We start from the raw sequence: 12,996 nt of genomic DNA on the forward strand, positions 1-12,996 counted from the left end.
GGCAGAGGAAAGACGGCAAATTAGAAGCAGCCTGCAAGTGTGCTGCGCTCAAGGAAAAGTGTAATTTGCAGGCAGATGCCTACCTACAGATAGTTCTTGGAAGGAACACTCTGAAATCACAGAGAAGCAATGCAGGACACTCAGTGTGAAAAAGAAGGTGACAGGGCGATACACTGGACAAGATCAACACGATCTGTCTACACGCAGGGAAGACCTAGAGGATAGAGCGTTGGGGTGCCTCACTCATCCTGCAGGCACTGTGGCTGAGTTATGAGAGGGATCCCTCTCCCACCACAGGTCTCTGCCTGGACGTACCAGGGACCTGTCTGGAGTTTGTGCAAAGTCATCGCAATGGAAAACAGGCACAGTGAGAACTGGGCAGCCGCCAATCCCGGTTTCTATAGCTAAAGCCATCCTGTGCTCTTGGGTGCATGGCACCAGATTAGGAAGGGACTCAGATTCGCAGCAGTGGCCTTCACACCATCTCCACCAGGCTGGGAAGGGAATAGACTAACTGGAGGGTCCCCTGAGCCACACCCTGAGACTGGAAGCCAAGGGCCCCTCCCCTGCAGTGCAACAGGATCTGAGCACAGGAGTTGACTGGGGTGCTGCAGGCTCCAACCTGGGAGGCTTTGGGTGATTGCTTCAGTGGATCCTGGAGGGGACGGGGAGAATCCCATTGTCCCCGGGCTGCTGGAACCAATCTCCACCTGCATGACTTGGCATCTGCACAATCCCCAAGCACATTGAATGGCCCCACCACATTGAATGGCCCCACCACCTGCTCAGCCCTGACTTCTCCTTCTGGGTTGGATCAGCCCACCACCCCCATGGCCCTGCTTCCGGCTCTCAGGCTCTGCTCAGAAGCCCTACTTCTGTCTCCTCCCTAGTTCCAGTCCTAAAGCTCTCATGCTGGAGCCCAAGGTGCCACTCTTGCAGCTCCAGAGCTCCCACCAGGCCTGGGACACTGACGCCAAGATTCTAGAACTGTACCTGGATCCCAAGACCTCCACCACTGCTGCAGGGCCACCAGAACCACTCCAAAGTCCAAAACCCCACCAGGGACCCCCCAGCCTCGAGCTACCAGTACACTGGAAACTATTTGAGCAAATGCCAACAGCCTGGGACCCATGACCACTGCAGAGAATGCCTCATGCAGCTGCCACTGTCACCTCTGTGGGGAAACCCCAGCAAAGCAATCCCCACAATGCCAGCCTCAGTAAAGAGGGTCTTGCCTAGCTCCCAACTCAAACTTCCTACAACTATCTGGTGAACAACCCAACACCCAGCACAAAGATCATCCGGCACAAGCTTCAACAGTGGCAACCACAGGTGAACAGGACAAATCAGAACAGCTGCATTTATAGGCTTCTAGTGCACATGCCCTTCCCCTATTGCATCAACATTCCAATGTAGGAAAAATAAGCACCATTTAGGGACCTCCCCTTCTTCTGATTAAGCAGGAGAGTTCTCAGCAAAGAACAGGTGCCCTGTAAACCTATTAGCCCTGAGTTGAGAAAAGGGATTTCAGATGAGAAGAAACCAGCAAAAGAACCCTGGCCTCATGAAAGCACAAAATAGTTCAACACCCTTAAGGGATCACAATGGAGCTACAGTAGTGAACTCCAAACACAAGGAAATTGCCAAAATGACAGTAATGGAATTCGGGATATGGGTGGCAAATAAGATTTTTCTAGTGTGGCAGTCAATGTGTTAAACACAAGGACATTTGCAATAAGATCAGTTTCCATAAGGAGTACAGCCGAGTTATAGATCCAAGCTGAGTCCATGAAATCCTTCCTACCTATATATTCCACAGAAATTTTTACCTACCTGAGTAGAATGCACATAAAATATAAAGGCTGCTGCTGTAAAACAATAAATATATAGAATTATAAAAAAATAAAAAAAGATGAATGGAATTGAAGAGAAAATTGAAACCAACCAAAAAAAAAAAAAGTATAAAAAAAAAATACTTCAGGCAATTAATGAAAAAGTCACTGAAGACCTAGACACATAAGAAAGGATATAGTAGAACTTGAAGAAATGAGTCATTTAGGGAATTTCAAAATGCAGCAGAAAGCTTCAGCAACAGACTAAACCAAGCAGGAGAAAGAATCTCAGAGCTTTAAGACAAGACTTTCTAGCTAACCCAGTCATTTAAAGAGGCAGAGAAGGGAATAAAAAAGATGGAGCAATCAGGTAGAGAGATATGGGACCATGCAAAGCAAATTAACACAAATAAATTATAGGTATCCCTGAGGGAGAAGAAAAAGCTAAAAGCATGGAAAATCTATTCAAGGGAATTATTGAAGAAAACTTCCCTGGTATCCCCAGAGATCCAGACACAAGATGGTCATTAAACACTGGAAAGATTCATAGCAAATAGGACATCATCAAGACACATAGGAATCAACCTGCCCAAAGTCAAAATGAAATAGAAATTTCTACAAGCAGCTAGACATAAGCAACAACTGATCTACAAAGGAAAACCCTTCAGGCTAACAGCAGATTTTTCAGCAGAAATCTTACAAGCCAGGAGGGAGTGGGGTCTCATCTTCAATCTTCTTAAACAGAACCATTGCCAGCCTAGATTTTGTATCCTGCGAACCAAGTTTTACTATTGATGGAGAAATTAAGTCTTTTCCAGACAGGCAAACACTGAGAACATTTGTCATAACTAGATCTACCCTTCAAGAAACACTCAGAGCTGCATTATATATGAATCAGCATAATAGACACACACCAGTATAAAATCACCAAAAAAAGCTGAAGCTGAAAACTCCTATAAAACAATAGCACAAAAGGGAAAACAAAGCAATATGGTACTACCCAACATGACAAACAGAACAGCATCCCACATATCAATTCTATCTTTTAACATTAATGGTTTAAATGCTTAATTGAAAAGACAAAAGCTGGCTGAATGGATGAAAAAACACAACCCAAGTATCTGCTGTCTCCAGAAGACACATGTAAACGCCAAGGATACACATAGGCTCAATGTGAAAGGATGGAAAAAAATATTCCACACAAATAGAAACCAAAAGACAAAGAATGTAGTCATTCTCATATCAGACAAAATTGACTTTAAATCAACAATGGTAAAGAAAGACAAAGATGATCATTATATAATGGTAAAGGAAGCAATTCAACAAGAAGATACAACAATACTAAATATATATGCACCTAACACAGGAGTTCCCAGATACATAAATTCTATTAGAGCTAAGCAAGAAAATAAATAGTAGCATCGTAATTGCCTGGGTCTTTAACACCCCATTGTCAGAACAGGATAATTCATAAAGCAGAAAAAAAAAATAAAGAAACATTGGACATAAATGGGACCTTAAAACAAGTAGACCTAATAGACATTTACGAATGTTCTACAACAAAACGGCTGAATGTACATTTTTCTCACCAGCACATGGGACATTCTCTAAGACTGATCATATCTTAGGCCACAAACAAGTTAAAAAAAAATATCAAACAAGTTAAAAATCAAACAAGTTAAAATCAAACAAGTTAACATCAAACAAGTTAAAAATAAACAAGTTAAAAAAATAAAATCATACCATATATTTTCAGGTTAAAAATCAAACAAATAAAAATCAAATAAGTTAAAAATCAAACAAGTTAAAATCTAATAAGTTAAAAATCAACAAGTTAAAAAAAATAAATATCATACCACATATCTTCTCAGATCATAGTGGAAAAAACTAGAAATCAATTCCAAGGGTAGCACTCAATTCTACATAAGGTCATGAAAATTAAACAACTGGCTGCTGAATGATTATTGGATCAATAATGAAATTAATATGGAAATCAAAGTATTCCTTGAACTGAATGACAAAGATGACACAAGCAATCAAAATCTATGGGATTCAGCAAAAGCATTCCTAAGGAGAAAATTCATAGCCTTAAATGCCCACACCAAAAAGTCAGAAAGATCACAAATTAAGAATCTAATATCATATCTCAAGGAACTAGAAAAGGAAGAGCAAACCAAACCAAAAGCAGAAGAAGAAAAGAAATAACAAAGGTCAGAGCAGAATTAAATGAAATGGAAAATAAAACAAAAAAATTGCAAAAGGTCAGTGAAATAAAAGTTGATTCATTGAAAATATAAACAAAATTGATAGACTTGCTATAATAGATTAACAAGGAATAGAAGATAAAGGACCGAAATAAGCTCTATCAGAAATGAAAAAGGAGATATTACAACTGATGATGGCACAAAAATATAAAACATCATCCATGAATACTGTGTGAATCTCTATGCACATAACCTAGAAAATGTAGAGAAAATGGACAAATTCCCAGAGACACACAAACTTCCAAGACTCAATCAGGAAGAAATAGAACTCCTGACCAGACCAATAATAAGCAGTGAGAGTGAATCAGTAACAAAAAGTCTTCCAAAAATAAATAAATAAATAAATAAGCCCAGGCCCAGATAGATTCACAGCCAAACTATACCAGATCTACAAAGAAGAACTTGTACCCAAAGTGCAGAAATTAATTGATAACATTGAGAAGGAGGGAATACTCCCCAACTCATTGTACACAGCCAGTATCACCTTGATACCAAAGCCAGGAAAGGACACACCAAAAAAGATAGCTACAGACCAGTATCCCTTATGACTACAGATAAAATTCTCAATAAAATACTAGCAAACTGAATTCAATAGATTACCAAAAAAAATAATCCACCATGACCGAGTGGGCTTTATCCCACCAAGTGGGATGCAAAGATGATTCAACATACATAAATCAATAAATGTGATTCACTACATAAACAGAAGCAAAAACAGAGACCATATGATCATCTCAATAGATGCAGAAAAAGCATTTGACAAAATTTAGCACCCTTTTATGATAAAACCCTCAACAAACTAGGCACAGAGCAAATATATCTCAAAATTATAAAAGGCATATGCGACAAACCCACAGCCAACATCATACTGAATGGGGAAAAGTTGAAAGCACTCTCCCTAAGAACTGGAACAAGAACAGGGTGCTCACTGTCACCGCTTCTATTCAACATAGTGCTGGAATTCTTAGCTAGAGCAATTGAGCAAGAAAAAGAAATAAATGGTATCCAAATTGGACAAGAGGAAGTCAAACATTGCTTTTTGCTGATGATCATATGTCTAGAAAACCCCAAAGACTCCACCAAGACACTCATGGACTTGATAAATAAATTCACCAAAATCTCAGGTAATAAAATAAATGTACACAAATCAGTAGCATTTCTATATGCCAATAATAGCCAAGCTGTGAGTCAAATCAAAGACTGAATAACATTCACAATAGCTACAAAGAAAATAAAATACCTAGGAATATACTTAACCAAGGAAATGAATGACCTCTACAAGAACTATGAAACACTGAGGAAAGAAATCATAGATTTCACAAACAACTGGGGAAATATATCACGCTCATGGATTGGTAAAATCAACATTTTTAAAATGTTCATACTAAACAATATATTACTCTGTAATATATTGGAACTCACTGATTGACACACAAGTGCACAGAGGGATTTAAAAGTCATTGGAAATCAAGCAGGGGAGGGGGGAGGAGGGGAGGGGCAAAAAACCACCTAAGGGGTACAATGAACACTAATCAGGTGATGGGCACATTTATAGCCCTGACTTAAGCCATGTAACAAAAACATTTATATCCCTTCAGCATTTTGAAATAAAAATAAATAATATAGAATTGCAAGAGAAAACAAAATGGAAACAACACCACATGACACATAGTTAATTTTGTAACATTTTAAAGATGTTTACTCTTAATAATCAATAAAAAATAAGATGGAAAATACAATAGAAGAATGCACAAGGACAAATACTTCTTCACAAAAGGAGAAAAATCAATAAACATTTTTTTTTTTACTGCTCAAAGTATCAGTATGTACTTCACTAATATTTAAAGAATCCATAGCATATATATTTTTAGTATCCTAGAAAATTCCAGACAATCAGCAAATGTAAGGGATTTTATTGTCATTAAGTCAGTGAAATTCAGTTTTCTCATTTTTCCAGCTTATGTGGTGTTTAGCCTGTATGTGGTCTCTCTGTTTGGAGGAGGGACAACATAAGACTAGCAGTATCTCATATTCCCACATGATTCTACATATAAGTCTAGAATGTCTTGGAATTTTCTAGATTTCATATATAAGAAACAATGCTTTATCTGCATTGAGATGTTTTGTAATTTTAATAGGGAAATGAATGATCAACATTGTTCAAAATTTAATTTTTGAAGACAGTCTTAAATGATTGATAGTTATGCCTCCACCACTATGAAACTCAGAGTATTATTAAAAAGAACCTTCCCCTCTTTCTTAACACTAAATTCAGGCTCTTGTAGATCTTTCAGAATTTCTGCTTTGAGATCAGGTGGTGCTGTTGTGTTAAAGTTGCAGGTTTCAGTCAAAAAGTCCCAAAGCAGGTCTCCATTTTCATTACCATCAATAAAACAGTCAGATATGTCCATGGTGGACAGAAGGTCATAACACTCATACTTCAGCCCCAGGTTGTCCAGCATCTGAGTGAGGTGGGACGATGTGACATATTGGCAGAGGTCATCCCGGGGTAGGCGGGATCCGTACTTTTTCCACAGCTTGTCCCAGCCACTGGCTCCTGTGCAATAGAAGAAAGTCCATACTTTCATGTATTCTTTCTTTCATTTGCCTTCTGCCAGGCAGTATGTTAGATGCTTGCAATGAAGCAGTAAACAAAATATTATTCTTTCCCTTTGTGAAGCTCACAATTCATGGAGTGGTGGGCGGGGGAAGAAAATTAAATAATTAAGTAAACATGTCATGTATCAGACGGTGATAATTGCTTAATGAAAAATTAATCTGAGTAAGGAATAAGGAGGGTTAAAGTGTTGAATGGGCTTTTGTTTTAGCTATGGTGGGCACAGAGAGTCTCTCTAATAATGTGACATTTGAGCAGTGACCTGACAGAGCACCATTTGGCTATCAGAGGGAAAATGACTCCAGGGAGAGAGAAGAACATATGCAAAGGGCCTAAAGCAGGACCATGGTTGGCACACTTAAGAACTGGCCAGGCAGCTGGTGAGATTGGAGGTAAGTGAGCAAGGGGGGCAGAGGGCAAGGAGATGAGGTTGGATGGGTGGTCGGAGTGGACAAGGTGCCAGATCATGGGGGCAAGATGGGAAACCACTGTGTGCTTCTAATAGAACTTCATGGACCAATGGACGTGTTCTAAATCTGCATTGTCCAGTATGATAGCCATTCACCACTTGTGGCTAAGGAGTGCTTGAAACATGGCTAGTGTGATTGAGGAACTGAATTTTAAGTTTCATTTCATTTTAATTTCAATTCCAACTTCAATACCCAAATGCAGCTTCCATATTGGATAGCACAACATTAGGGTGACTTTATTTACATTTTGATAAAATCACCCTGGCTATACAGATGAGATTAGATGATTGGGCATGAGGGCAGAGGCGGGGAGAAAAGCATGAAGGCTCCTGCAGTCACTTGGGATATGAGTTGGGTACCCAGTGAGCTGGGCAGTGAAGACAAGTGGTTGAAGTTTTCATATATTTATGCTTCTAGATTCAATGGGGCTGGCCAACAATTTGGATGTAGGATGTGGGCAAGAGAAAAGAGTCAGGGAAGATCCTAGCAATTTTTGCCCGAGAACCTGAAAAGACAGAATTGCCAGTATTGGACATGAGAAGAATGAAGACAACTTTAAATGTATCACAAGGCCTCTGGGTTTGGGATTGTAAATTTGAAATACTTTTGAAGATTCAGGTGGTGATATGAGGGAGACAGTTGTTTGCAATTCTTTCTATTTCAACATGACATATTAGTTCTATTTTTGTTTATTTTTGCACATGTGCTTTTTACAAATGGCCATAATTTGCTCTGTAGAGTCTTGAACACATTAAACTGGAGAGGTCCTGTAAGTAAAAATGGAAATGGAAAGAAAGAGTAGAGTAAATAAATTATGATTTACTCAAACCAAAGATGGGGTAGGTTGTCATGCCTATATGCCACTTATAAGATGCTACCTTGGACTGGCAATAACTAGGTTGATTTCTACAAATTTGTCCCCAGGTTTAGAAGACATTTTAGCAATGTCTGTAGTATTTAATTGGAAATCCAGCCCATCAGAGAAGCTAAGAGATGCACTAGTATGTGAGGGAGAGAGATATGGGCTGAACTTTTCTTCTGACACTTTATAAATGAGATGAGGCTTACTATTTAGTTTCTCAGAGCCTCAGTTTCCTCATCTGTAAAATGGGTATTACCATACTTACCTTGAATGCAACTGCAAGTATGAAATGAGATAGATGATTTAAGTGAATCATTGCACAATGGTAAGCATGGGGCAGATGTGTAATTAGTACTTATAAAATAAATGAATTTGTTTGCTAGTGTATTTCCATTGGTTGTAATCTTGAGACTGAGAAAGCAAACCTGCTATTGAGAAATCTATGTAGTAATAATAATGAGCTTCTATGTACAGGGCAGCAATGGAGAGCATGGGTCTCTAAAGCCCAAGTATATTGCCTGAGTATGAAGTCTGGCTTTCCCTCTTACTAGCTTTATGAACCTATGTCTCAGTGTTGTCATCTATAAAACAGGGATGACAATATATTGATAGAGTTACTGCAAGAATTAACCAAGTTAATAAAGCGAATGCACTTAGAGCTCTGACTGCACATAGTAAACATTGCTGAAGTGATAGGAAATTAAACTGGACTTGGCCAAAGCAATATAAGAGAAAACCTATATTTTCTATGTGCTTCCAGGATTAAAAGTGAACACTTCAATGTCCTGAGTTTTTTGTAGTCCCCAAATTGCCTTTCTTATGTAATGAAAACAATTGGCTCTCCAGAAAAATACACAAACCATACATACACACACAGTTCTACGTATAATTATAGAATGTTCAAAGATGCTTGGCTTTCAGCCATAGTTTAAGCTAAAGTTCTGAGATTTAACTCAACACAAGAGACTATGCAAGACAGGAAATGGTAAATAATAAATAGCCTAGGATAACTGATGCTCTACTAATATTTCAAAAGAGGAAGAGGTAACCGCAGGCTATGCTCTAGGAGAAGGTAGAATTGGAATGAAGCAAAAAAAAAAAAAAAAAGTAAAACCGCAGTTTAATAAAAAAAAAAGTGAGGGTTGTGAGTATGTATTAAAGAATCTTTCATTTTGAAGACAGCAGATAGTCTTCCCAAATATGAGTCAGCTTGCAAAAAAGACTTTATAAGAAAATAAGCATTTTAGTGGCTGAAGAGAGGTTTTGTTATCATCATTATTATTATTTTTAACCTGGCAGAGAAAAAAGAACCAAACACTAATTGCAGAAAATTTGCTGGTGTCAGTGCTGTGACTTGGTGCCATTTCTGAGCTGAGTAATTATACAGTCCCGGACTGATGCATTATCATAATGGCTCTCGGTAGGCACAACATATGGTGTTACTTTTGTTTTCAATATGACATAAACCAGGTTCTTTTCTTCCCACTGTATTAAAAATAACACACCATGATTTGCATCCTTCCTTAGTCAGGTAAGGAGAGGACAAACAGAAAACTTCAGTGCTGGCTCATCTCCCTTAACCAGACTGGTTGCCTTTCAAATACCAGTTCTCCCAACTAATTTCGGGTTACAACATTTGTAGAAAAACATGCCAATGACATTATTTTAGTGTGGGAAAATCCTAATTTTTTTAAAAAATTAACTTTTTTGTTCTTATTTCTCTTCTTTTTCATCCCCAAATCAAATTTCTTTCATCTTGATAATCAGGAATTTCTGCTAGTTAACACTACATGAACATTTACCGAGCTGAGCCAGTTCTGTCATGGATACTTAGGAACACAGAGCATACGTTGTTTCTCCTCAAGCAACTTCTATTCTAATAGGCTGACCAGTAAATGTCATTATTTAATTCTAATTTCAATTTCTTTTTCTTTTCCTAATTAGTTTTACTTGTTTCTCCTCATTGCTTTTGTCTGGCTATTTCCATGTACAGTGTGCGTGTGTGTGTGTGTGTGTGTGTGTGTGTGTATTGAGTCTTTTGTTTCTGTTTACTAAACCTGTCTTCAAATCTCCAAAACTTTCTGTGTTCTCTGATTTCATGTCTATCTTCAGGTCAGTTTTAGCTGAAATATATTCTCTTTTTTGGATGGATGTTCATAGCTAATTGTATTTCTGATGTCAGAAGGCAGAAATAATAAACAATTATTCAGTTCAATTAAAACACATTTACTGAGTCTTGCTTATGTGTCAAAAACTTTGCAAAGATCTGGACGTAGACGTGAGAGGCAGAGACCCTGCTCTAAAGGATCTCCCCTGAAACTCCCTATACACCTCTGATAGGAAATCAGCACATTGCTGAATGTGTTTACATGTCTGAATCCTCCCCCAGATGAGGAGCTTTTCAAAGACAGAAAAAAAAAGTCATCTTTGGAAACTTCAGAGCCTAAGAGTGACTGGCAGTAGAGCTCAATAAGCTGCACTCATCAGACCCACACATCGACTATCCAGTGCAGCAAACATGGAACCGACAGCATAGGCCATGGTTTGAACATGGCTGAGCACGCATGGCACCTTGGCCAAACTAGGTGCTTTGCACAATTAAGTCTAGAAACTGACTCCATATTTCATTGTCTTAAAATCCAATAGATTTCAAACAAGAGTGTCCATATGGTGCTCAAATAACTGAATAATTCAGTCTATTCAGAGACAGAACTCATTAATTCCATATTAGGTTGATAATTGAGGTTGGCAGGTAAGACCTGAGCTATGTGGCATGGTCAAGATGACCATGTAGAGCAAGATGTTGACCCAGACACACCACTGATCTACTTAGACGAGATCTTGGCTAGATGAGTGTTGTTAGAAATTTAATTTAGGGAATACTTTTGGGCCATTCTGAATCTGCCTACCATGAGTGGTCAGTTGTCTGCATTGCAGTGCAGCGATGGATGACAATATTACCGTGAAATATAGGAAATACACATGGAAGTGTCTTTAGTTTTAGATAATTATGATGCAAATTCCATTTGACAAGTGGCCACAAGAATCTTAATAAAAACAAAGCCTTTTGCGAACCATATTGGTGCAGGTGTTCCAGGTTTTAGGGCAATATTCAAATGTAAGAAATGTTTGAATCTGTTAAGTAGATGGAGAATGGGTGTTCAAAATTTATAGTTTGGGCTCATCAGGCAATTTAAGTACTGGCTCCTACACAGGGGTGAGGAGGGGTGTAAATGGACACCTCAGATGAGTTTCTCAAGCTCTTTTTCTATCCACAGACTAGTCTAGCAGGTAGGGATTTGAAACTACATCTTCAAATGACAACAACTAGTATTAATAATAATGTGGATCATTCCTATACACATTCACTAATATTGCTATAAAAAGTCCTATTGGAAATTTCTTGTGATTAAATTTATTTCCAACTTTGGAAGCTAGGCTTCATCTATTTTTCTAAAAGCTGACCCATATATTGTATTTATAGTAATACAACAAAGCAATTATTGCTATTTTTTTAAAGGAAAAAACTACAGTCACTTTCATACACTGAGAGGGCAACAGAATTTATCTCAGGGAAATGTGTTGTTAAGACGTGTTCATGGGTACACGGGTTTGTTTACTTAGGTGACAGGGATAGAGCAAAAGGGACTTTAACTGCTCTAGAAGTGGCTGGGACAGGGAAGTGAGAAGCCAGCGTCCTAGCACTGAGGTCTGAGAGCAGTTGGGAGAGTAGCTCCAAGGGAGGTGGGCCAGATGGAGCAGGAGAAAGGTGGGAAAGAGAGAGGCTGTGGGACTTTAATGCTGAATTCTGTTCTTTGTTCTTCCTCCCCACAGGTCCTAACATCTCCCAAAAGCAAAGAACGGTGCTTTGGAGAATGAAAGAGGTAGAGCTATGTCTGTGCTTGGGGCCACACCAAACAGGATGAGAAAAAGCAGCTGCAGCACACGCAAGATTTGGAGAGACGAGATCAAAGTTGAACTGGGAGCAGAAATCTGGAGCCAATAGTGGCGAACACCCATCAGAAGCATGTAAGTGTGGCGCCCAAAAGTCCTCAGAAGCAAAAGAGGGATGGGAAGGGGATGGACTACCCAAGTTACTTGGGATGAGAGCTCCAGTCATTTACTCTGGATTTTTAAGAGTTAAGTGTGAGCCCATAAGACTGGGGAACCTGGAGACATTCAGTTACACTAAGCTGATGATATTGATCAACATTATTCGACAATTCTATTTCTCTTTTCAGGTAAAATCTTTAACTGCAAAGTAAGCTATATTGGGAAAGGTGTTTTAGTTTTAAAATTTTTAACTTATATTTAATTGATTTATGTAACACGTCTCAACAATAGAGGCAAAAGTGATTTTTTTAGCCTTAGGAGAGGGAGAAGTGAAAATCCACAGTAAAATAACTAAACCTATTTTCTCCTTTTGCTAAGTGGTTCTTCTATTAAAAGTCAATGGATGTGGTATTTCTTCTATAGCTCTGCAAACCTCTTCTAAGAAGTACATATGGTAAAAGAAGGAGGTCATCAGGGTCCCTCTAATAAGACTGCTGTTATGTGTTGCATTCTTATGTCTAGGAACAGTATCTATTAACAATGTTTTCCTCTTTGGAACAGCTGTCTCCTATGCTGTAAATAGTAATGAAGAATTGTGAACTGCTTATTGAGGAAGTGAACAAAATATTTCCACCATCCACATATATGGAAATATTTCCATATATCCACATTGATTGGATAAATTTTGACTCAAAATACTTATCAAAAAAAAACTAACTGAAGTTTGAGTCTTTACTATCTTTCTTTTAATTTTTCCCCATGAATATATATAAATAGATGATATTTGTAAGCCACATATATGAATAGATGTAACAAAGTGGACGTATGATTATCCAGAAATAGCCCTTGAATAAACTGAGACGCAGGGACCAAGTTCACACAGCTAGAAGAGCCTCCG

At 38.4% G+C, this 12,996-nt stretch overlaps 1 protein-coding gene across 4 annotated transcripts in view; it reads right to left on the minus strand.

Moving 5' to 3' along the window:
- Positions 1 to 5,859: 5,859 nt before the first annotated feature.
- HNMT (histamine N-methyltransferase) overlaps positions 5,860 to 12,996 on the minus strand; it is a 61,313-nt gene continuing 54,176 nt past the window's right edge. For all 4 annotated transcript variants that reach the window (XM_069458369.1, XM_069458608.1, XM_069458456.1 and 1 more), the window contains exon 7: positions 5,860 to 6,653. In XM_069458369.1, the coding sequence (XP_069314470.1) occupies positions 6,298 to 6,653 (356 nt within the window). In that variant the 3' untranslated portion in view covers positions 5,860 to 6,297. The remainder of the gene's footprint in view (positions 6,654 to 12,996) is intronic.

Source organism: Eulemur rufifrons, chromosome 1 (assembly GCF_041146395.1).
Source record: "Eulemur rufifrons isolate Redbay chromosome 1, OSU_ERuf_1, whole genome shotgun sequence".
In the NCBI taxonomy this organism is placed as follows: Eukaryota; Metazoa; Chordata; class Mammalia; order Primates; family Lemuridae; genus Eulemur; species Eulemur rufifrons.